This window comes from Ambystoma mexicanum, chromosome 14 (assembly GCF_040938575.1).
Source record: "Ambystoma mexicanum isolate Mex_15411 chromosome 14, UKY_AmexF1_1, whole genome shotgun sequence".
Lineage (NCBI taxonomy): Eukaryota > Metazoa > Chordata > Amphibia > Caudata > Ambystomatidae > Ambystoma > Ambystoma mexicanum.
The window spans coordinates 3,953,078-3,979,690 of NC_090940.1; the positions used below are offsets into that span (position 1 = coordinate 3,953,078).

Sequence of the window (26,613 nt, forward strand, 5' to 3'; positions counted from 1 at the left end):
ATACAAATCTTTGCAAGAGTACCATGCCATGCTCCTAATCTGCAGAGGAACAGCAAGGCCTGCAGGGCACCTTATACATAGCTTTGCAAGAGTACCATGCCATGCTCCTAATCTGCAGAGGAACAGCAAGGCCTGCAGGGCACCTTATACATAGCTTTGCAAGAGTACCATGCCATGCTCCTAATCTGCAGAGGAACAGCAAGGCCTGCAGGGCACCTTATACATAGCTTTGCAAGAGTACCATGCCATGCTCCTAATCTGCAGAGGAACAGCAAGGCCTGCAGGGCACCGTATACATGTCTTTGCAAGAGTACCATGCCATGCTCCTAATCTGCAGAGGAACAGCAAGGCCTGCAGGGCACCTTATAAATAGCTTTGCAAGAGTACCATGCCATGCTCCTAATCTGCAGAGGAACAGCAAGGCCTGCAGGGCACCGTATACATATCTTTGCAAGAGTACCATGCCATGCTCCTAATCTGCAGAGGAATAGCAAGGCCTGCAGGGCACCTTATACATAGTTTTGCAAGAGTACCATGCCATGCTCCTAATCTGCAGAGGAACAGCAAGGCCTGCAGGGCACCTTATACATAGCTTTGCAAGAGTACCATGCCATGCTCCTAATCTGCAGAGGAACAGCAAGGCCTGCAGGGCACCTTATACATAGCTTTGCAAGAGTACCATGCCATGCTCCTAATCTGCAGAGGAACAGCAAGGCCTGCAGGGCACCTTATACATAGCTTTGCAAGAGTACCATGCCATGCTCCTAATCTGCAGAGGAACAGCAAGGCCTGCAGGGCACCGTATACATAGCTTTGCAAGAGTACCATGCCATGCTCCTAATCTGCAGAGGAACAGCAAGGCCTGCAGGGCACCTTATACATAGCTTTGCAAGAGTACCATGCCATGCTCCTAATCTGCAGAGGAACAGCAAGGCCTGCAGGGCACCTTATACATAGCTTTGCAAGAGTACCATGCCATGCTCCTAATCTGCAGAGGAACAGCAAGGCCTGCAGGGCACCTTATACATAGCTTTGCAAGAGTACCATGCCATGCTCCTAATCTGCAGAGGAACAGCAAGGCCTGCAGGGCACCTTATACATAGCTTTGCAAGAGTACCATGCCATGCTCCTAATCTGCAGAGGAACAGCAAGGCCTGCAGGGCACCTTATACATAGCTTTGCAAGAGTACCATGCCATGCTCCTAATCTGCAGAGGAACAGCAAGGCCTGCAGGGCACCTTATAAATAGCTTTGCAAGAGTACCATGCCATGCTCCTAATCTGCAGAGGAATAGCAAGGCCTGCAGGGCACCTTATAAATAGCTTTGCAAGAGTACCATGCCATGCTCCTAATCTGCAGAGGAATAGCAAGGCCTGCAGGGCACCTTATAAATAGCTTTGCAAGAGTACCATGCCATGCTCCTAATCTGCAGAGGAATAGCAAGGCCTGCAGGGCACCTTATACATAGTTTTGCAAGCGTACCATGCCATGCTCCTAATCTGCAGAGGAACAGCAAGGCCTGCAGGGCACCTTATACATATCTTTGCAAGAGTACCATGCCATGCTCCTAATCTGCAGAGGAACAGCAAGGCCTGCAGGGCACTGTATACATAGCTTTGCAAGAGTACCATGCCATACTCCTAATCTGCAGAGGAATAGCAAGGCCTGCAGGGCACCTTATAAATAGCTTTGCAAGAGTACCATGCCATGCTCCTAATCTGCAGAGGAATAGCAAGGCCTGCAGGGCACCTTATACATAGTTTTGCAAGCGTACCATGCCATGCTCCTAATCTGCAGAGGAACAGCAAGGCCTGCAGGGCACCTTATACATATCTTTGCAAGAGTACCATGCCATGCTCCTAATCTGCAGAGGAACAGCAAGGCCTGCAGGGCACCTTATACATAGCTTTGCAAGAGTACCATGCCATGCTCCTAATCTGCAGAGGAACAGCAAGGCCTGCAGGGCACCTTATACATAGCTTTGCAAGAGTACCATGCCATGCTCCTAATCTGCAGAGGAACAGCAAGGCCTGCAGGGCACCGTATACATGTCTTTGCAAGAGTACCATGCCATGCTCCTAATCTGCAGAGGAACAGCAAGGCCTGCAGGGCACCTTATACATAGCTTTGCAAGAGTACCATGCCATGCTCCTAATCTGCAGAGGAACAGCAAGGCCTGCAGGGCACCGTATACATGTCTTTGCAAGAGTACCATGCCATGCTCCTAATCTGCAGAGGAACAGCAAGGCCTGCAGGGCACCTTATACATAGCTTTGCAAGAGTACCATGCCATGCTCCTAATCTGCAGAGGAACAGCAAGGCCTGCAGGGCACCGTATACATGTCTTTGCAAGAGTACCATGCCATACTCCTAATCTGCAGAGGAATAGCAAGGCCTGCAGGGCACCTTATACATAGCTTTGCAAGAGTACCATGCCATGCTCCTAATCTGCAGAGGAACAGCAAGGCCTGCAGGGCACCGTATACATGTCTTTGCAAGAGTACCATGCCATGCTCCTAATCTGCAGAGGAATAGCAAGGCCTGCAGGGCACCTTATACATAGCTTTGCAAGAGTACCATGCCATGCTCCTAATCTACAGAGGAACAGCAAGGCCTGCAGGGCACCGTATACATGTCTTTGCAAGAGTACCATGCCATGCTCCTATCATCGAGCGGGCTTCCTACAAAGGCTCAGAAGCAGTGCATGAGGAGGTTGGCCATTCCTGCTCAACCAACCAGTTGCCTCAACCATGAAGACTCAAAGAGGTCTGAGGTGGCCCATTTTGATTCACTGGGGTGAGCATCTGATAAGGAAAGCAAGACCCTTGCCCATTCAAACCAGCAATCAAGTGATCATCAGGCATAAATAAAACTGCAAAACCAACGTCTGCCACCTGTACGCCTCATGCTGGTGGCGATACCTGCAAAGGAAAGAATGCCCACTGCTCGATACAGTACAGGCAGTGTTACCATGGATACAATCCATTAGGAGCGATTCAAAATGAAGGCGGAGCCTGGACCCAAACCAGGCCTGAAGACCTCAAGAGCTATGGTGGCAAAGCTGACAATAGTGCTGTGGTGCCATTTTAACCCAGGGCTAAACAAACGGTGAGTGAAGCTGCGTAACAGTGCCCTGGTTCCAGCACTAAAGGACGAAAGCAATGTTTATTGGGCTATGAACCACTAGCCCGTTGAGTAGCAGAGGTGATCAAGCCTTTGCATGTTTTGGGAGGAATGGTGCGATTCCTTGTGTCGGACCAACACTCGGCACGGTGACAGGTCTTGCATTCATACAGGCAGTGGCAGGATGGTCTGCCTCCATTGACATGCATCAGTCAGAGCACAAACACCACTCTCCTCCATGCGGAGCGCCATGATGCCCAGTCCACATGCACTAAACCCAAGGCCTCACGAATCCCCCTGAACAGCTCTTAGAGGCGACTACACCTGCCTGTGATCGGACAGCCTCCTTGGGCTCAGCAGCTCTCTGGCTTTGCAGTTCGCTTGGCAAGCAGCATCAATAATGACGAAGCTTGTAGTGGGCGCTATACAAGTTAATTAAATGGAATAAGAAGGCATGCTTTACTTACACGGACATCTAAATGCTCGTCCAGCAGCACGTTCTTGGGCTTCAGGTCGAGGTGCAGAAGAGGAGGGCTGAGCGTATGGAGGTAGTTCATGCCTAGGGCCACCTGGTGCAGGGTCTGGAAGCGCAGGGCCCAGGGCACTGGAGTCGCACTCCTGAAGAGAGTGTAGAGGGAGCCACCAGGCATGTACTCCATCACCAGGCCATACTCCACATATTCCTCCACCTGCTTCTGGTAGAGCCCCAGGAGCCGCAGGACGTAGGGGAAATTTGCAAGCTTCATCATCGTGGCCTCTTTCAACATTTCCTTCATTGTGTGCCTGATAAACAGAGCGAGGGGAAGAGCTATGAAGAAGCGCGGTACAACCTCATATTGAGAGCAGCATGTACAACAATCCAAGGAATGACAAATGGCGCAAGGCTGAAGCAGATATCTGGGCCAAGGGTGTTCCTTTAACTCCGCATATGATATGATATGATGTGACATTTATAACACGCCTGTACACAAGTGTTTCTAGGCGTCAAAAGACACTGAGGGGGAAACAATGGAGGACAAAAGAACGATCTTATTAGGCCTGGTGTCATTCACATTGCGCAAGTGTGGAGAAAGGGAAGGGGAGAAGTGCCAGAGGGGAGGGGAAGAGGGAAGTGCAATTAACTCACAAGCGCAGCCAGGGGGTGGCTAATAAGTGCAAGGGACTGTAGGGCTGACGATACAGAGCCTTAAGTGCTGGGGAGCCCGGAGGCAGTGCGAGGGCAACTGGACATGCAGGAGCCTGGACAAGAGCTCAGAGGGTGACCAGATGACCAGTGCGCTGAGCAGTCAGGTGCATCAGCAGGGGAGCGAGAGAAAGCGGAAGCGAAAAGGAAGGTCTGGAGTTGCTTCCGGTACAGGAGCTGGTTCTGCTCAAGTTTGAGAGAGGCAGGGAGGCTGTTCCAAAGGGAGGCTCCAGCCGAGGAGATAGATCTGCCCCCAACTCTCTACTTGGAGAAGCGTCTGACCCTCAGAGAGCTGGAGGTGGATGAGCAGAGAGCTCGAGAAGCAAGATGTTTTGGAAGAGAAAGTTGAAGGTATTGAGTCCCCAGGTGCCAGAAGGCCTTGTGGACAATGCAGAGGGTTTTGAACTTAATCCTCGCAGCCACTGGGAGCCAGTGTAGAGATTTCAGTCCTGGAGAGATACGATCCCTGGGCTTGAGGCCAAGGACAAGTCTCGCAGCCCTGCTCTAGATGAGTTTTAAAGGTCGAAGAGTAGAGGCAGGAAGATTTAGAAAGAGGCTGTGGCAACAGTCCAGCCTAGAGAAGACCAGAGCTCTGGAGACAGTGAGCGTCTGGGGAAAAGTGAGAAAAAGAAGAATAACTGAGGAGTTGCAGCTGAGAGTTTGATTTCTTAGAGATGTCAGAGATGTGAGCAGAGAAGGGGAGGGTGGAGTTGAAGATGACACCAAGGTTCTTAGCCTCATTGGAAGGAGCAGGAAGAGGGCCCAGAGTGTGCGGCCAGAGAGAGAAGAAAGGAGGGAGCGGGTGTCTCAATGAGGAGGATCTCAGTCTTACTGGCATAAAGGCAGAGATCATTGGTGGCACACCAATTCTTGAACTGCGGCCAGACAGTCTGGTATGAGGGAAGAAACAGGGGTGGCTGAGGGGAGCCTGAAAGAAAGCGGAGTGTCATCCGCATAACATTGAAAATTGGAGCGAAGGTAACGATGCAGTGGGCAAGAGATGCCAGGTAGGCGTTGAAGAGCCAGGGAGAGTGGTTAGACCCCTGGTGAACACCACAAGTAGATAGAGATAGAAGAGAGGAATTACCCCAGTTGGACTTGAAGGGGTTGGTCGGTGAAAAAGGAGGTGAACCAGGCCAGGGCCTGATCAGTAATACTAAGGTTGTCCCGGAGACGATTGAGGAGGATGGCATGGTTGACTGTGTGAAAAGCAGAGGATATATCAAGCAGAATGAGGACAGAAGGGAGATTAGAGACAAGATTGGAGAGCAGGTCTTCACATGTGTTCAGGAGAGCAGTTTCCGTGCTTCTGGCAGTTCTGAAGCCAGACTGATGGTCATGGAGACAAGATTCAGTGTGAAGATTAAGCTACACGCTGAGACAAACTGAGAAATGCTATCAAGACTGTGCAAGGGTTGAAAATAAGTGGTCACATGAGTGACAGGTCAAACTACTGCAGACAAAACAACCAACCTAAAACATGAAATTTGCAAATAGCTTAATTTTTCTCCAAAGTGGTCAGTTGATGCACTGCTACTTTGAAGGAGATGTGGGGTGTGTCCTCCTCAGTCCTGCCTGTCCCCCCAAAGTCCCACCCCCCCTCCCCGATTCACTGTGGTGTTTTGGGAATGCTCCCTTTTGTCTTATGCACACAGGCGATGATATGGTACATAGACCGGTGCATTATGTCCAATACTTACAGCCCCCAAATGCTGGATAGAGCAAAAGCAATGAAAAATGCTATGTCACTGTGTATTTTTCACCGTCAGGCTGCTGCATGGCTCACATGCGTTGTCATCTCTCAGGTCTATTGTTGTGGAATCATCTATTTCCTCTGCGTGGGTGTCTTCAGTCTGGCTCAAACTCGCAACATTCAAGCAGGAACTAATGAATGCCCTCATCTTTCTTTAACACCCCCTGGATTGGAAAACTGGGAATATGAGCGGATCAGACTCGTCTGGATGTGTGGCAAAAGCGGCTGCCTTCCTTCGATAACGGACAGGTGAGGTATCTCTATTGAGCGAAATAGGGGTCATTGAGAGAACACACCCACTGGGGCTGAGGAGAGACACAAGGCAGAGAATAAATAGGACTGCAGAGTTCCCCCAACTCTCCCTGGATTCCAAAATTCCCTGCAGGGACCAGGCTTACAAAGGTGCGCGATCCCGCAGCCAACACCACTGAGAAGGTGGAGAGGAAGAGAAGGAGACGCCATTAGCTGGAGGGCAAGACCAACACAGGTTTATGAGGGTACCCTGTCAATATATCGAAAACATTATAGAGTGGTACATTTCAGAGTGCACCATAATAACGAAAAACACTGAAAATATTAAACAAATATATAAATGGTAGTGGTGTAAAGGTGTTCAAATGGGTGGGGATCAGGTTGGGGTGGCGTTATAAGGGTAAAAAAAAAAACAGGTGCTTCGGGGGTCCCCCCAAATTTAAAAATTGTACCACTCTGTAATGTACGTCGGTAAAATCACATATAACCGTTTATGGGGTAAAAGCAAGAGAAAGATTCAAAGCAGCAAATACTTTCCAAGAGGTCACAGCAGGTTCACAGGAGCAGATTAATGACAAGGTCACAAGTTCTTGACTGGAACAGGCTGAGCCCTGGAGCATCAAGTTACAAGTCGAGCTGCAAGGCAAGGGGGCACTTGCAGATGAGATTTAGAGCCAGACGAGCTATGGTTTATTCAGATGAGGACCTGACTTGTGCTGCAGATTCAAGTGCAAAGTTAACTTCTTCTGTGTCCCTAAAGAGTTCCACCATGTTCTAGGCCCGAGCACCAGAGATTCAGTTAAAACTCCCGACAGTCTTCATTCATGTTTTCTCCATTTTGCTTTGGGAGCGGTTGTGTGCTGTTGGTCGATGGTGCTAGGATGGGAACTTTATAGATCACCAATCGTCTACCATTTACACCTTGCTGGGCTTACCCTCTCATGTAATCGTTGAATTCCTAATGTTAATTGTCAGCCATGGTGTAAACAAAGGTTGGAGAGGAGACTGTTGTACCGTGGGACAGAAACCTAGGGATCACGGTCTCAACTTACAGTTTGGGTTTATGCAGTGGGTGATCTTGGCAGGGGGTCAGAGACCTAATGGCACACCACAGCACCTTCCAGACCAAATTGTATGAGGTTATGTGTGTGCATTAGTGCAAGTGCCTACCTGATGGTGTTAGATATAGGGCTCAGGTTCGGAACCCCATCCCCCCAAAGTTTAATGGGGCATGTCCGAGGGGTTGAAATGACTTGCTGATGGGAGTGGGTGGGTGTATTGCTCTCCCCCGAAAAGTGCATGAAACAACCATAAATCATCAATGCAATTATAGAGCAAGTACTTTGAACCAAAATAAAACAGACATACACAATAACTCACAACCATGCACTCTTAGAAGATAAATCAGCTCTTTACGGCTATTTATTCAAAGCTTACAAGTACATAGAAATAACTCCTAAAAATAATATGGACATAGATCACAGAAGAAATAAAGAAGTCAAAAAGAAATACATCACTGTGAGCGTAATAGAAGTCCTCATCTCGTCCAGAAGCGGCTGGAAGACCCCGGGAACAGCCAGGCCAAGAGTACCACAGATCACAGGAAGGCCAGACGTAAGCGTCCTTCTCTGGCTGAAGTCTCACCTGACCCCCTCCGGGTTTCCGCATATATACACACTCCACAATGGGGAGTTAATTCTCGAACATTCTGGAAATTGCACCTGCGCAGTTGAGGAACAGCCGTCGGTTGCCAGCTGGGTCAATCGAGAGCTCCCCCCAAGAAACGCAGGGCCTCCCTGCTCTAAAAACACGCTCCACGGAGAACAGTAGCAAGCCATAACAACGTTAGCTTTCCCAGCAGAAATGGCCTTGACCGCATACCAGGTTTGGAAAAGCATGTTTGTCTCAGCACTGTGAATCTAACACTTATTTATTTATATTTATATAGCGCGCAAGCTGCCCAGGGGCATTGAGGCGCTGTTACTTGCAATAACTTAGTTACATGGTACATATGATAGCGATTGTTGACACATTATGAATAGTACAAGAAATCATACTGTTACAAATATTGCATTTGGTCATATATTACAAACATATATGATAAGTATTCGTGCTGATGTGTCGGTCCTTATGTGAAGAGGGTAGTTTTCAGTGTTTTGCGGAAGGTGGTGAGGGAGTCCTTGCCACGGATAGTGGGAGGTAGGGCATTCCTTTGGGTGGGAGCGAAATAGGGGAAGCTGGATCCACCCGTTTTTACTCTTTTTACTAGTGGCACAGAGAGCTTGTTGGTGTACGGGGATCTGGTTGGCCTGGTAGTGGAGACAGGGTGGATCCTTTGAGAAAGGACGCAGGAGCAGTGAATTGAATGCACTTGTGGGTCAGTGTCAGGGCTTTGAATACGCTCCTTTCCTTTATTGGGAGCCAGTGGGCTAGTTTTCTGGCTTCAGAGAAGTGTTCTCTTTTAGCAATGCCTTGGGCTGCCCGGAGAGCATTGTTCTGTATTACTTGTAGTCTCTCTAAGTTTTTGTTGGAGGTTCCTAGAAAGAGTACATTGCAGTAGTCTAGCCTGGAGCCGGAGATGGCTCTGGCTATGTTGGTGCAGTTCTCTTTGGATAGAAAGGGCCTGATTGAGTTGATAAGTTTGGCATGATATGCAGCTGCGGATGCTATTGCGTTGACTTGTCTATCCATGGATTCCAGGTAGAGACCAGGTAGACTCCAGCTGGAGTCCAGGTAGACTCCCAGAGTTTTGACAATCGGAGACTGGGATTTTAATGGAGTCAATGGTGAAGTGGCTGAATTGGGCATCTAGGTTTTTTAGCGTATCGGGGGAACCTACCAGGAGGAGTTCCGTCTTGTCAGAGTTGAGGCATAGTCCGTTGTCAGCCATCCAGGCTTGGATGGTGTTGTAGAGGTTGTTGAGGGTCAGGGAGTCGGTGTCATAGTTACCTGTGAGAGTGAGGAGGATCTGGGTGTCGTCGGCGTAGTTGGTGTATGAGATGCCCATAGTGTCGAGGATGAGGAAGAGGGGTCGTGTGAAGATGTTGTACACTTCAGCAAAATGTGCGCAGCCTCTCACTGCGGTGTGAAGTAAATATCGAACATGGCTCCGAGCGCTCCCAGAATGCATTGCACGTCCGCACCATTTTGAATAAAGCATAAATCAAGCACAACAGTGGGAGGTATGGGCCAGAGATGGCAATTGTCGGTACCGAAGACAGAAATTCATTGCACAATAAGTGAACAAACCCTACAGACTGGTAGCAATTCGGCACATGAGCAGTCAGTGAGGGAGGTGCCAGACAATTTACTACAATCTATTAGCCCTGAATTCAGGCTCTGGCTAATGTAGTAGTAAAGGGTTATTTCGGGAATACAAAACATACTCATAAAAACAAGATGATTACAAATTAAAAAATAAAACAAACTACATTAAAACATTACAAAAGTACAAAATTAATTCTTCAAGCAGATTTCAAAGAGGATGTCCTCCCAGATAATGTATTCTTTAAAAATGGGAATAGATCCCAGGCCAACCAAGCTGAATCCGCCCATAGCAAATAACATAGAGCAGGCTCATAAGAGCGAAAAAAAACCCGGTCCCTGCAAAACTAGTTCCAGCGTCTGCTCTTTACTGGGCGAAAAAGCTGGACAAAACAATATGAAATGTGCTAGGGCTTCTCCAGGCACATCCCAAAAGATACAAGATGGCTTCTCAAATGGAAACAATGAAAGCGTGCCCTAGTAATAGCAATGCACTGTGAAGGATTCTGGGCCCACCATGATCACGTGCTTCCTATTGGCAGGCCTCATGATCTCAGATGACTCACTTTTTTCATGTTGTCGTCAAGTACCCCCACTTTCACAGACTTCAAATCCCTAGAAGGCATAATATTTGTCATAAAAATATCCAGGGTTATCCAATTTCCTGAGTGAGACTTTTACATGACTAAGCCAGGGGATCTTCAAGTGGTGGTCCCTGGGCACCAGATATCATATTATCTCATGAGTCAGAACAGCTTTACAGTTACCCCAAACTCAATTCATGGATCTGAGCACACACCAAAGCTTCTCCCGATTGACCTTGTCAAATGCGGTGCTCAGATCCACAAAGGCAAGAAAAATGGGTTCCTTTATATACAGTGAGTGGGCCACCACCAGATAGAGATTCAGGGCCTGGTTGGAACCCCAGCTGGGCAGGGGAAAGTAGGTTGTTACATTAAGCCCAAGACTCCAATCTCCCAAGAATTGCTCTCCCCAGGATTATATACACAGAGTCCAAAAGGGAGACTGGTCTGTATAACGCTGGTAGTGCGCTCGGACACTTTATATAAATTGTATGGATTACTGCATGTGACCTGGAGGCGGGTTATTTGTCTCCTGCGCAAACAGCATTAAATCCCATGGTCAGGATGGGGGCCTAAAGGTCTGGTTCTGACAACAACAGATCCACTGGCACATTATCCAGACCTTTGGTCCTGTTTCCAGCTCGGCATTTTATTGCAGACAAATTTCCCCTACTGTAAAAACAATTACCCCTTCTGTTGGAGATAGTGAATGCAGTGGGTCCATGACCCTTGGACCCTCAGCGAGCACACTCAAATGACTAATACTATACACAGAGGAATAATGGGATACCCATTCTTGGTCTGGAACCGTGACAGCGGTGCCACTTGACTTGTGCTTGTAGAATGGCCCAATGTTAACCATATAGCAGAAGAGTTTGTCGTCATTTGTGGCAGAAGAAATAACCCACTCCTTCCATGACACTGCTTCAATTTTGTTTTTTTCTGCAGGCGATAGTTTTCTGATAGGTGGCCCGGGCAGTGACTATGTCCCTCTTAGTGGACAAGGGATTCCTCAAAATTTCCAACAAGTTAGAATTCAAATTCGTACAATATGAATTAAACTAGCCGGGCTGCAACTTCACCTTGCTTTTCCCAGCTTGCATTGCAAATTCGGCCGATATATTAGACAAAAGCTTTGAGAAGTCTCACAGCTTGGTACTTTGGTCTGAACAACCAAAAAAGATGTTTCAGCTCTGGGACGCTGTCAATTAGTTCACACAGGTGGACCCAGCCACAAACGAAAGGGAGATACGAACAGACTCCCCATGTGTATGTGCAGGTCAGTAAATTTCTACCCTTGTCCCGGCTTTACATCTGGGGGCTCAACCACCATTGCTGTTAGTCGTAGCCTACAGTCAGGACAATTCCGGGTTAGACAATAAGTATGTGGTCCGAGCGTTTCTTTCACATTTTTTCACTACTGGGCCTGCTACAGTTTTCTGTGCCCAGATTTTTCAAAATTATTTTTATGTATGCTATTGGTATCGACTTTGTCCATGGCCTGGTTCCACTGTCTCCTTGAGACATCAATTCATGAAGGTAGCACTGCTTTCTGTCTGACACCTCAGGTTCACCCCGGAGAACTCTCGGGTAGAGAGCAGGTTGTTGTTTGTGTCTATTAATTGATTCTTTTTAATAATGTTATATAGTGGTTGTTGAATTAGAGTTTATATATCGTTTCATGTCATTATCTAAGCTAAGGGAATTTTTGTATCAACGTTTCCCTTTTTTTCTTCTTCCCTCCTCCCCCATTGGTAGAATGTAAACTCTTTACTCCTGGTGAAGACGTCACTACAATAAAGTACATACGTCGAAACTGGTTGAGTGTGGATTGGGATGAGGTCGTGGTCGAAAACTTCTGGGACCCATCTCAATTGCCTAGGCCACTGATGTTATCTATTGTGGCCCGTCAGATCGATTGAACATGCTTTCTATAAATTCTTCAGATGAATTATATGTCATGAATTTTCTTATAGATTTTACATTGTACACCCATTGGTGTTTGGTAGGAGTGGCTTGTTGGATGTATGTATGTGGATGAATGCTTGGACGATTGAATAGGATGATTTTTACCATTTAGATGTGTTGTTGTTTCCTGCTATGTAAATTGTTTTGTACAAGTGCAGATTAAATCATGATTTGTCTCATACATTATATTTGTATCAGGTTTAATAAAAATCCTTGATACCACAACCCTTAAATTGTTTCCTTTGGATGTCTTTCTGCGATCCAATCAGCTCCCACCAGTATAACAATGTCTCTCTGAAAGCTAGTGCGATCGGCTTGGGTGAATTTTAGTTTCCGCCTTTGGCCATCAAGAGACACCTCTGGCTGTTACAGCAGACCCGGCAGTACACACTTACCCTGTAGTTTGATCTCAAGCCTAACGGGGAAATGATTGCTACATATACCGACCAGCACTTTAAAGCAGCAATACAATCCCAAAATTTAACTGGAATGCATATGCAGTCAATCGTGGAGTGCCCCGAAGCGGAGGAGAAGGTGAAATTGCCCGGCATATCATCTGGAAAATGGCCATTGGCTGAACGGAGCCCCAACCATAGAGAAGCTTCCATAGCCAAAGCCCATCCACACAAGTCCCATCATCCCTCATAACAGGAGGCAGTATCCCTGCCAGGTCAGCCTCAGCAGAGGCGAACAAGTCCCATCATCCCTCGTAACAGGAGGCAGTATCCCTGCCAGGTCAGCCTCAGCAGAGGCGAACAAGTCCTATCATCCCTCATTACAGGAGGCAGTATCCCTGCCAGGTCAGCCTCAGCAGAGGCGAACAAGTCCCATTATCCCTCATTACAGGAGGCAGTATCCCTGCCAGGTCAGCCTCAGCAGAGGCGAACAAGTCCCATCATCCCTCATAACAGGAGGCAGTATCCCTGCCAGGTCAGCCTCAGCAGAGGCGAACAAGTCCTATCATCCCTCATTACAGGAGGCAGTATCCCTGCCAGGTCAGCCTCAGCAGAGGCGAACAAGTCCCATCATCCCTCATAACAGGAGGCAGTATCCCTGCCAGGTCAGCCTCAGCAGAGGCGAACAAGTCCCATCATCCCTCATAACAGGAGGCAGTATCCCTGCCAGGTCAGCCTCAGCAGAGGCGAACAAGTCCCATCATCCCTCATAACAGGAGGCAGTATCCCTGCCAGGTCAGCCTCAGCAGAGTCGAACAAGTCCCATCATCCCTCATAACAGGAGGCAGTATCCCTGCCAGGTCAGCCTCAGCAGAGGCGAACAAGTCCCATCATCCCTCACAACAGGAGGCAGTATCCCTGCCAGGTCAGCCTCAGCAGAGGCGAACAAGTCCCATCATCCCTCATAACAGGAGGCAGTATCCCTGCCAGGTCAGCCTCAGCAGAGGCGAACAAGTCCTATCATCCCTCATAACAGGAGGCAGTATCCCTGCCAGGTCAGCCTCAGCAGAGGCGAACAAGTCCCATCATCCCTCACAACAGGAGGCAGTATCCCTGCCAGGTCAGCCTCAGCAGAGGCGAACAAGTCCCATCATCCCTCACAACAGGAGGCAGTATCCCTGCCAGGTCAGCCTCAGCAGAGGCGAACAAGTCCCATCATCCCTCGTAACAGGAGGCAGTATCCCTGCCAGATCAGCCCCAGCAGAGGCGAACAAGGCACATCATGGGCCAGCACCCACTATGGCATTTTTAAGCCAAGCCCCCACCCCCTCAGAACAAGAAATAGAGCATTTGCCACAACCTAGTGAGCCAAGCCCTCCATCACGGAGGCTAATTCCAAGAGACATGGCTGCTGTTATAAAAATGAACTACCAAAACATAATTCCAGCCCACCCTATGGATTCTCACTGCTTACAAGAAAGGACAAGAGCCCTCTAAGGGGAAGAATTAGATGGCAAGAAGGTATTTGATCAATATACACAGCCCATCATGGCAGCGCCCCTAGGGGTTTTCTGCGCCGCCATGCAACGGGCCACAAACCCATGTACAGATACATCCTCCACTGCCAGGTTTCCTGTAATAGAAGAATATCAGCCCTCTCAAACAAGTAACGGGGTCTCTACCCAATCTGAATTTAAATGCCAACCACATTCCATGAGACAATTAGCAATTATACAGCTTGCTGGAAAGCTTTTGGTTGAACAAAAGATAGCCAGACAAATTCACTGTAGCTTGGAGAGCAGTCAAGGCTAAGTCACAAGAGGAGTGGGGTTAGTCAGAGGGCTTGGATGAGCACAAACTATTTTTCTGGGGAACCCCTCTCTCCAGAATACCAAATCCAAAAACGTCCCAATGCTGCAAAAATTACATCCCTTACTAAGCACACATCCGGCCAATTAGATAATAGATCCACCAAAACTATTACATACACACTTTGTGCCCGCCGAGCAGATATGAGGCCCAATATGTCCATGGCCACCATATCCCAGATAGAACTTGGAGGCTTCATAGTTTTCATGGACAGCACTCTGGTGTTTAGTACCTTGCAGACCTTGCATTCCTTTTATAACATCTCAATGTCCACGTCCATCGTCGGCCACCAGAAATCCTGACCTGCGAGTCACTTTGTCTTGCTAATGCCAAAATGCCCCTCATGAGCAATCTTTAATACAGCACTTCTCATGACCTCCGAGTTAACAATCCCTTGTCCACACTTCATTCTTGCCTCACCTTCTTGTATCCCTTCAATTCTTTATCAATTTCATCTTTTGGTCTCCCCTCCTGCCACCATCACATAGGACGAATCCTTCTCACATTGCTCTCTACACTCATCTTCCTTGGCAACTTTGCAGTTAGCAAACACCTCACCTTCCTCCTCTATAGAAATGCATGACAAAGCATCAGCTATGACACTTAGTTCTCCTTTGACATGCCTCACTTCCATATCCAAACCCTGCATGGAGGATATCCATCTGACAATCCTACTTGAAATTACATCCAATCCATTCCTGTGGAAGATACCCACCAAAGGCTTGTGATCCGTCTCCACCACAAACTTCCGTCCCCAAACAAATTGTCAGAATTTTTCTACTCCCCAAACACAAGCTAAGGCATCACGCCCGACAACTGAATACCTGTTCTCTGCTTCCTTCAACACACGCGATGCAAAGGCCACCGTGTGCAGTTCATCCCCTCTCCTCTGCATTAAAACACACCCTGGGCCGCTCTCACTTGCATACGTGTACAACTGTACCTCCCAGTCATCTTTGGACCCCTTTAAATGGTTGTGCTAACTAAACAACCTCTAATGTTCTCAAACTCACCATCACATTTCTCACACCAATTAAACCGCACGCCTTTCTTAACCAGCGTTCTCTTTGTTTTCACTCTCTCAGCCAGATTGTTTACACATTTTCCATAGAATTCAACTAACCCTAGATATGAAGCAAGTTCTTTTTTATATTTAGGCGCTTTCATTTCCTTAATTGCTTCCAAGGTTGCATACTTGGGTTCCATACCTTCCACAGACAACTCCTGCCCCAAGTACTGCACTTTCTCTAGTCTGAATTTACATGTGTCCATAGATATGGTTAAACCTGCTTCTGCAATTCTACTCAACACCTCCTTCAAATGCACATTATGCTCCTTAACATCCTTGTCCCACACCAATATATCAGACTGATTACAACACCAACCCGTTCATACAAGTCCCTTCAATAGCTTGCTCATAACCCTCCGAAACACACTAGATGCAGACACCAATCCAAATGGCATCCCCCCCCACACCAATATGTTATCCCGATAACACGTTCTTACAAGTCCCTTGAGGAGCTTGTTCATGACCCCCTGAAACACACTAGACGCAGACACCAATCCAAATGGCATCCTCCCCCCACACCAATATGTTATCCCGATAACAACACGTTCTTACAAGTCCCTTGAGGAGCTTGTTCATGACCCCCTGAAACACACTAGATGCAGACACCAAACAAATGGCATCCCCCCCACACCAATATGTTATCCCGATAACAACACGTTCTTACAAGTCCCTTGAGGAGCTTGTTCATGACCCCCTGAAACACACTAGATGCAGACACCAATCCAAATGGCATCCTCCCCCCCACACCAATATGTTATCCCGATAACAACACGTTCTTACAAGTCCCTTGAGGAGCTTGTTCATGACCCACTGAAACACACTAGATGCAGACACCAATCCAAATGGAATCCTCTTACGACGATACAATCCAAATTGAGTTATAAAAGCGTTCTGGTCCATGGAATCAGGATGCAGTTTGACTTGATGATAAGCTGCCTTTAGATCGAGGGTAGAAAATATGTCAGTCCCACCAACCTTCACCAACAAATCATCAATTTTGGGAAGTGGAAATCTGTCTGGCAATACACTTTTGTTTAGACCCCTGAGAAAAATACAGTCTCAAAGAGCCCCTCGGCTTCCGTACAGCTACCACTGGACTTATCCATTCAGCAGCATTCGCCTCCTCAATTATCACCTCATTCAACATGCGCCCCAACTCTTTTTCCACACCCTCTAGTAAAGGCATGGGTATGGTGCATGCTCTTGACTTTATCGGCACAGCCCCTGGCTTTAATCAAGTGTAGAAACCCTTTCAAGCATCCAATTTATTCAGCAAAAACATTGCTACAATTGCACTTTAATACATCCAACCCTTCTATTGGTTCCTTTGCCTTGACAAGCTCCATCCTTCCTACAGCCTTTTGCGTAACTATCGATTGTGAGAGGTGAACAGGGTCAAGCCTCAAAGCAAACCAAGATTTCCCCCTTTTGAAGTCACCCTCACCATGCCTTGTTCCAGTGATAACTGGATTGGGCCCAAAATTCTCCCACAATATTGATGGGAACATCCCCATAAGCATGCGCACAAGAGTGGCCTCCTTCAAATCTCAAGACTTAAAGGTCTCTCTCCAAGTTCCCAGCTTCACTAGTCTATCATCTGCTCCACTGTGGATAAAGTCACTGTTATTTCAGCACGTGGCTTGACACGTTTGGGCAAGGCGTCAACTGCATTCACTACACAAACTGCTTCCCTATCACTTCCATCATCCTGCCATGGTGACGCACTATCCTGGGCCACTTTTACACTTCCTGGTTTATGGCAGTGTTGCAGCAGCGAGACATGTGACCCTTCCTGCCACCGTCTCTGCATATCACGTGGTGCGCGAAGCACTGTTTGTCGCTGGCTAGATGATCAGCAGGGTTCCCACATCTGTAGCATCTTTTGTCAAACGGCTTCACCTCCGGCTTTTGCTTGACTTCCATTTATTTTTTCCCCCATTTGCTTTCCTTCTTCCTTGTAATTCTGCTGCTTATGCGCTTACAACTGGTCAACAACATTTGCATTGGCCAAAGACATTTTGTCATACTCAGTATCTATAGCCTTAATGCGCCTCTGTTTGCTCTACCATTTTGGCGATTTCAATTGCCCTTTCCAGGAAAAGACCTGCACTGCTGGCTCCCTCTCTCCATAGTGCTTCCCTAATCTTGTGGTCTATGTTCATCTCTGCACTGGCTATAATCACACTTAACAGTCAAACCACAAAGTATCGTAACAAAGTCCTCAATTGATTCACCACTTTGTGGGTCCCTCAAAGCAAAATTATACCTGGCCAAGTACTTGTTTTCCTTAATGATGAAGTGTTTATCAAGCTTCATAAAACTCTGATCAAAGGCGGACAAACCTTCTACCTCTTGTGCCTGCAAGTCCGGTAGTTTCTTGAATACCGACTGACCTTCCTAGCCCAAGCAATAATAAATGAGGGAATCTTTTTGATCAGATGCAAAGTTACTTCCATAGACCCCATGAAGGTAGCGCATAAATCCCTCTTTCCAGTCTGCCTAGTTTACTGGTGGTTCACCTGGATGGATTAGGAACAAAGCTGAGCCTGGCATATTTTTGCACAGTGCTTAATAGGGACCAATGATATTCTCCACACAGTCATGTTTAGGCACAGGCAGAGGCTGCACACAAGAGAGTTGCAGGTACCACAATGTTCAAAAGTGGAGTTGCTGTCTCCACAAATACGGTTTATGGGCTCAATTGTATGCACTTCCTCTTTGCAAACTTGTATCCTGCAGTTTTTTGTAATAAGCTGACCCCAAAATGGCAGACTGTATAGGTACTTCAGTCCTGTCCCAATGACTGCCTGACCTCAAAATGGCGGACCGCACTGCCCCCCCTGCACATATTCCAGCGACCGCCTGACCACAAAATGGCAGGCGAGTATTCCCGCAAGGTCCCGCCTAACCTCAAAATGGCAGACCGCACAGACATGCACAAATCCCAGCGACTGCCTGACCACAAAATGGCGGCTGCGTGATCCTGCAAGACTTCGCCCGGGATTGACGGGGACCCACTCACTCAATTAACACCCACCTAGGGTTGCCGCGGCGACCAGGAACTCAGCGCTGAGATGGGCAGGCGCTTCCTTCACGCTCCTTACAGTTGGGACCACGGACAGGGCCAGACACCAGTGCTGCTTCCTTTACTCTCTCCTTCACGTTGACGCTCCTGGACTATCTGCCATCCACTCCTGGTGCACTTCTAACGATCTCTGCCTCAATGCCAGCAAAACTGAGATCCTTCTTATTGGGACCCCTGCTCCCTCTTTCTTCTCCTCGCTCTGGCCATCTTCTATGGGCTTTCCCCCCTTCTCCTTCATCTGAAGCCAGAAACCTTGGAGTCATCTTTGAATCCTCCCTCTCCTTCCTCCCACACATTCAGGACATTGCCAAGAAGACTCCTTTTCAATGGAATTCTCCCTTTTTTCACTTTCCCCCAGAAGCTCAATGTTACCAGAGCCCTGGTTCACTCTAGGCTAGATTCAAGAGAAGGCTACTGCAATAGCCTTCTCTTGAATCTACCCTCTTCCTCCCTATGACCCCTCCGGCTAATCCAAAATGGGGCAGCAAGACTTATCCTTGGCCTCAAGTCCAGGGACTGCATCTCTCCTGCCTTAAAAACTCTTCATTCGCTCCCGGGAGCTGCAGGGTTCACATTCAAATCCCTCTGAATCCATAAGGCTGCCTGGGGCGGGGGACCACGCTATCTGCAACTTGCTCCCACTAAATACTCTCCCTCTAGACCTCTACGCTCCTCTGGTACCAACTCTCTGTGTGTCAAGCGTTTCACTAAACAGAGGGCCGGTGGCCGAGCTATTTTCTCAACTGGATCCCTCTTATGGAACAGCCTTCCCCTCCCTCTTGAGCCGGATCTCCTCAAGTTTCGGAAGCTCCTGAAGACTTCCCCTTTAACCTACTCCTTCCCTTCCTCCCTCCTCTGCTAATCTCACAGTTTCTGAGATTGGTGACCAGGGCCCTTATGTGTCTTTCGGGGCTCTGGCCTCCCGCACCCAATCGCCTCCAGCCTGCCCCCGCCCACAGCACTTGCCTTGGCACCCACTGGCCTATGCCACTGTAGGCCTGCACTTACATAATTACTGCAGCTGATCCTTCCCCAGCACTTCCTAAACTAGGTACTTACATCTGCTGCTCACTCACGAGTAGACACTCCAGCACTTATCCCCCCAGCCCCCTGTCCCCTCTCCTCTCCTCTCCGTACATTTGCACGCACTGAATGATCACAAGGCCAAATAGGTCAGTCTTTACGCTCGAGTGTATTGTTTTCAATCCCATGTTCCATCTCGGTTGCCCTGTGGGCACTTTGAAACACAATTTACTGGTTGTATAAGCGCCTAACAAATGCACACTAAATAAATAAATAGTTGGAAAGTGGCCGAAGCGCCATGCAAACCGAAAGACAATACCTTAAAATAAAAATCCTATAGGGGACGAAAATGTTGTTTTTTCCTCATCAGGCCCATGAAATGGAACCTGCCAGTAGCCCTTGGTAAGGTCTAGAGTTCACAAATAGACTGTGCTATCTACTTAATCTATTAAATCATCAGTCGGGTAGGTGTCAAAAGCTGAGATGTAATTCACTTTTCTAAAATCTATACATAATCTCAAGCTTTGGTCACTAGTACCAGGGACTAGAGGAGGGCTGGATGATGTCGGCTTTGAGCATCTGCTTCACGTCTTGAATCACAATCTCCTTACGGGCTCCAGGTAAATAAGGTCTTAAATGCACCACATTGTCTTGTGGGGTACGAATGTGATGGTACGTGACTTTTACACTATAGAAAACATCGGGGTAACTGATTTATAGGGTCACCCACATCATCTTTTTGGTTATTTGTGAGCTCAGGGGAAATTAACAGTTGACCATTCATAACGTCCAGTACTAAGTAAGATAGAGTGGCCACGTGGGACTCAGAGGGATTTTCCCTCCACTCCTTTAACATGTTCACATGGTAAATACGGGTTTTCTGCCGGCAATCCGGCTGGGAAATTTTATAACTACAAGGTCCCATTTGTTCTACTATTGCGTAGGGTCTGTGCCATTTTAACACAAGCTTATTATCTGAGGAGGACAGCAGTACTAACACTTTCTGTCTGATGGAGAATGTTCTAAGCGACAATTTTTGATCATAGGTTAGTTTTTGGATTTGCTGTGCTTTTTCCATGTATGTCTGTACCAGGGTTCTGACAGTGGCCATACGCTCCTTAAGCTTTTGGGCAGTCTGAATGAGTGTTATTGGGTCTTCCTCTCGTTCCACCCGTCTCCCTAAGCATGTACAAGACATCACAGGATTCCCTCCTGTACAACCATTCAAAAGGGGAAAACCTGGTGGAGGCTTCAGGGATCTTTCGGACTGTGAAGAGGGCCTAGGGATCATTTGATGCCAACGTTTCCTGTCCTCATCTACTAACTTCCTTAGTAAGGCTTTCAGAGTCTTATTGAAGCGTTCCAAAAGACCATCTGTTTGGGGATGGTACACAGATGTCCTTAATGTGGAGATAACTTAATAGTTCTTTTACTCCCCCCCCCCATAAGTTTACTCATAGAAACGGTGCCTTGATCGGTCAAAATTCCTTTGGGGAATCTGACTCATGAGAAAAAAGGTAAGAGATGTTTTAAGCTCTATTGGGCTGTGTTATTTCTCAAAGGGAAAGCCTCAGGATATCTCGTGGCATAATCTACAATTACCAACACATATTTGTATCCTAACTTAGATGTTTCAAGCAGCCCAATAATATTCATTCCGATCCTGGAGGACGGTACCTCAATGATGGTAAGGGGTTTAAGGGTGCTGGAGGTGGGATATGTGTGCTAGTGTGTTGGCAAATATCACAGGCTTTAATGTCTGCATAGACCCCTGGCCAATAGAATGTATTACTAATATCAGTTTGGGTTTTTATTTGTCCTAGATGGCCTCCTGTAAGGTGGGAATGGGAAATCTCAAGCACAATAGATTTATGGCTGTTGGGAACTACCAGTTGTGTTTTCATCTTCCCTTCTCCAGCGACTTCTCTCCTATCCAACAGACCCTGTTTTAGGAAAAAGAAATTACTTTCAATCTTTTCCTTCTTGCTCGGATATTATTGGCAAAAAGGCCTCTGCCAGCAAGGGGTTGTTTCTGTGCAAAAGCTAAGTCATTAAGGACACCCGGTTCTTCTTCACTGATCTTTGTTGGTTTGGGTGGCTGCGATCTCCCTCTCTTCGTTACCCCTTTATCACTCTCCTCTTTTAAGACAGGCATTACTGCTTTCTCAAGTATCCCTTGAGCTATTTTGTCTCTGGGTTGAATTTGAAATGGTGTATCCCGAGGAATCTGTAAAAAAAAGGACTTAAATATCTCCACATAAAGTCTGAATTTCCAAGCAAGTCATGATTTGGGTGTGATTCGAATGTATGTAAGACCCGGGGGTGGGGGGTATCAAGACTAGGTCTGTAGGGATTAACCCTTTTTTTTCCCTGGAGAGATGCTAGCCTCTCTACTACTATAGAGGTTAAATCCAATGGACCGTTTATGTGACCACTGTTGGGTTTGACGCTCTCTTACTCAACTTCTCAGATTTAAAGTTCCCCCGACCGGTTTCGGATGAGTTGCATCCCACCCCTGACACCATATGCGAGATTGGCATGGTGCAAAGAGGTAGACAAAGACACCCAAATACAGTTTGAAAACCTTGGTTTCAAAAAAGGGGTTAGAATAATTCCTAATTTGCCCTATACTACATGGGAGAAAACTCGACCATGAAAAGAAAACTGGTCCATAGTCTGTCAGTTACAATAAAAGAAATGTCTGCGTCCAACCTAAACTTGCCCTCACTTCTAAATGGAAACAGCATAAGGGTTTGGACAACTTAACAAAAGGGTGGACAAGAACGTCAAGATAGCACTGCAGTCATACTGCAGTTCTTCTTCTTCAATGTTCATGCACTCAAGCCGGAGTTTGACTGACTTGGGATTCACAAAAGTTCAGCAAACCTTCTCTTGTTGTACATAGTTCCTAACACATCCTTTCAGGCTTCATTGGCCTTCCTCTTTCCCAGATTTACAGTCCTCTTTAAGTTCACAATTTCAATGGTCATTTGTTCCCACACCACAATTTCATACGGTTTGTATCACAACTTTCTGGCTTCATGCCTTAACAGGGATTCCCTTTCCCAATATTTCCACGACTCTCATTATCAACACCTCAAATGCACGTATATTACTTTCCTCTGTGTGACCACTCTGATACCTTTAGTTCTTATAAGGTCGTGCCCCAGGTACTCTGGTTGAAAAGCAGATTTTCGAGTGTCACGCTTCACCGTTCACATGCTGCAGGAAAAAGAGTCCGTTTGGAAAAGTGCGCACGCAGAACAGTGAACCTACCTCATGGTGTGCAGCGCTTTGTTTCTCCGTTCACTGCCCGATGGAAGCTGCAGCAGAGAACTTGAAGACTACAATTCCCATGCCACTTGGGGTTGCTTAGTCATGTGACCTGATCATCTCACGTCACTCTGATGCACTCTGCGGCCGTTTCCGCTTTCATTTAAATGAAGCCTTGCCACTTGGCTCGCCGCTTCTGCTTAAAGTCGTCACCTACTTTGAAGTTTCGTCTTCATGACTTGGATTAATTGGTTTAGATTCCTGCCTGCCTCAAGGATTGCCTTTGGCCTTCATAATCTTGGACGTTTTTTGTGTACCAGGACCCTTCAGCCTACCCACTGGTTATTCTTGCCTCACGTTCGGATTCATAGCTGCCAGCCCACCCATTGTCAAGGCTGTTTAATGGATTGCTTCTGCCTGACGTTCTGCCTGCCTTCCCTCGGTCTAGCTGCACACAGATACTCCTTTCTGTCATTATGTGCAGAACCCGTCTTTTCCTGGGGCTCCTCTATCACATCCTCATACACGGCACAGCTGAACAGGGTTTTCTCTCGGTGAGTGTAGTGTCCACATTAATCTGTGTTGTTCTGCTATCAGTATTTTGAGTCACCTGGGGCTAGTCCATTTACTGTTAACCACTCCTGCCTACCCTACTAGCTGGGGACTCCTCTGTGTCTTACTGCCCTACACCACCTACCTACCATTGGGACTTGTTTTTCTCGTACTTTCTCAAAGTGCACAGGTAGACGCTGCGCAGGGTGTGCACCAACCCGTACCTAGTGTGCCAATCGGGAATAGAACCCTCACTAACCTACCTGTTTGTTGCTTTGCACTGCCATCTTCTTTGGGCGAAGCCTAAATCTGTGCCTCCAGTAGCCAGTCTGATAGAGACCCAGGTATATTCAGCATTGTCCTGAACCTCTTTCTATGCATGTTTATTTACATCATACTTACCACTTTTCAGCTGGGTTTATCGCGGTGCATTCTCCCCGCTCTTTTGAGTGATACTCAGTAGATGGTCATATCATTAAAAAGATACCCGCAGCCCAGAGCAAGGAGGTTCAAGTGAAGGGAAGATTGAAGGAGCACAGACAGCGTCTCGCCTCTCTGCTGATGGGTTCATGGAACACGCAGGGTTACCAACATCTGCTGAAAAAGGGTGATGTAAATCTGGGCAACTTTGACATTTTAACCTTGCAGGAAACATGGCTATTGGAAAAACCTCACCTTGATGGTTTCTCAATTGAATTCTCGCCTGCAAAAAAAGGTGTGATGGCCCGCCCATCGGCCGGGATCCTGTTGGCGGTTCGATCGGGAAGTGGAGTCTGCATTAAGAAAATCGTCTCAACATCCTTAAACCATATGGCAGTATTGACAAACTGGACTATTTTTTACCAGAACACCAAGGTTACAAAAGAGTTATCAGTAGCAATAATCTCTGTGTACTGGAACCCCATTAGCATCTCAGACAACGACTTTTTGAAGATAATCGAAAAAACATTGGATCACATTCTTATTGGGCAAAAAGTGGAGCACATGATAATATGTGGTGACTTTTAGGTCCTTCCATCATGGACATAAAACAGCAACCCAAGGCCTTAGCGGAAAAAAGAGGGGAGAGATGGTTAGAGCTAATGGCGTCACGTGGTTGCCACAACTTGGATAAGGCTTTCCCTAATCCCAATCGACTACCAACTTGCGAAAGAGACACTTTTAGCACCACCATTGACTATATTTTTGCATCGGAGAACCTGCTAAAACTGACAACATCCTTCAAAATCATTAAGACAGAAGCTAGTGACCATAATTTCCTGAAAGCCACACGGGTAATTCAAAAACGTGTGCCCCTTTAATGTGAATCTCAAATTGAACCTAACGCGCAAGGAAACCGCCTCAATTGTCAGCAGTAAGAATAAAAACCTTAAATGTTAACTATCAAAAAAATAATAATAAACGCAGAGAAACGGATCAATGTCCATACAGAATTAAAACCAGGAAAGAATTAGCTGGAACTGAGTCCAACATTCATCAATACAACAAGATTTTAGTTGCAAAAAGAGCCTTGGTGAGACGCTCGAAAATAACAGCAAAAAAAAAAAAAATCATCACTCCAATGGCTTCAAATGAAGCAAGTATGGAAGCAAAATCATACAAAGCATGGCTGAGAAACCATCGGGCGCCTATGTACCAAAAATATTCGGAAGATATGTTCAACAAATTGGGGAGTAAAAACACAGGAGAATTCTGGTCTCTGATTAAAACCTCAGGGGCGCACCCCCACACCGTCGCAAGCAAATTGCGTACATGAAGAAACTTGAAAAGCACACTTCTCAATGCTCTTTCAGGGTCCAGAGGAGCTGACACAACCAGTAGACCAAGAACAAAGTACTTCTTGGTGCAATCTTTCAAACGCAGAGGATATAAAATCAATCATACGAAAACTAAAAAAATTCACGTGCACCAAGGCCAGACAGAGTGACAAATGTGGACCTCAAAACATTCCCGAATGAATGGGTACCATTTATCAGTAAAGTCTTTGAAAACTGCGCCAAGGCAAAAAAGGTTCTGATTTCCTGATAATCATCGGTGGTGGTGCCAATTTTTAAAAAGGGCGACAGAGCGGACCCATCCAACTATAGGGCGATTGCGCTCTTAGACTGCATAGGGAAAGTCTTCGGCATGTTACTGCTCCATGAATTCTAGCAATGGGCGAAATCAGCTCCACTACATGACCCTTTTCTGGTCGGCTTTCAGAAGAACTCGGGGGCTTCAATAAACATCTTGACCCTCAGCCTTCTAAAGAGCAAGTCATTCGAAGGGACCTCAAACATATATTTAGTCTTCATAGACCTCACCCAGGCTTTCGATAAGGTTGAAAGACAGCTACTATGGGATAAACTTCTAGAGGCAAATTGCCCAAATAACATCATGGAACCAATAAAAGCTTTATACTCAAACACATCTATGGGAGTAAAGCTAAACGGAAATGGCACCTTATCAGAGAGCATCCCAATAAAGAGGGGGGTAACGCAGGGATGCCCCTTTGCCCCGGCCCTGTTCATCGCATTTATTGGAGACTGCAAGGAATCAACGGAAGCAGTGAACGCATTTCCACCGAAGGTTGGAGGAACCCAAGTGCCGAGAATTCTCTACGCAGATGACATCACCGTGGTGGACCAGATTCCGACTGGACTCAAACACCAGTTAACCAAATCAACAAAAACAAGCTCCAGATCAACATTGGAAAAACAAAGATAATGAACATGGGCAAAAAGAACAAGGCCGTCTCTAGAAATGTGTTGCATTTGGAAAACATACAAGTATTTGGGGGTCATGCTCGATAACACCAGGATAGAAACCAGCATGCAAAGCTTCATCTGGACGAAAGCACGTACCATGACTACATAAGCGTGAATGTTAGACAACAAATTTGGGCGCTTATATCTCCTACCGGCATTAAACTTTTATAAATCAAAAGTCATTCCATGTTTGACATATGGTGTTGATATGGTGTTGAAGCCATGCCCATGCTACCAGAAAAAATCTGGCCAAAGATCGAAGGTTTCTTCTGGAGATTGCTGCTTTCGGTTCCCAAATCAACCTCTCTACTGGCAATCAGGAAAGAATTGGGGTTGATCTCCTTAAAAACAGCGGTGGACAATAACAGCATGTCCGTGTACAGAAAAATCCTGCTTCCAGAGTCATCAATCCTGTACAACTTGATGGCCAATGAAATCAAAACAGGCGGCTCTAAAATGTTAACATAATGGGC

The 26,613-nt window shown here is 46.8% G+C and overlaps 1 protein-coding gene across 14 annotated transcripts in view; it reads right to left on the bottom strand.

The window, feature by feature from the left end:
* LOC138527333 (receptor-interacting serine/threonine-protein kinase 4-like) overlaps positions 1-26,613 on the bottom strand; it is a 437,375-nt gene that overhangs the window by 361,161 nt on the left and 49,601 nt on the right. For all 14 annotated transcript variants that reach the window (XR_011283901.1, XR_011283902.1, XR_011283899.1 and 11 more), the window contains exon 3: positions 3,591-3,906. Coding sequence is in view for 9 of the 14 variants with exons in the window: in XM_069638392.1 (XP_069494493.1) it covers positions 3,591-3,906 (316 nt within the window). In the remaining 5 variants the exon portion in view is untranslated. The remainder of the gene's footprint in view (positions 1-3,590; positions 3,907-26,613) is intronic.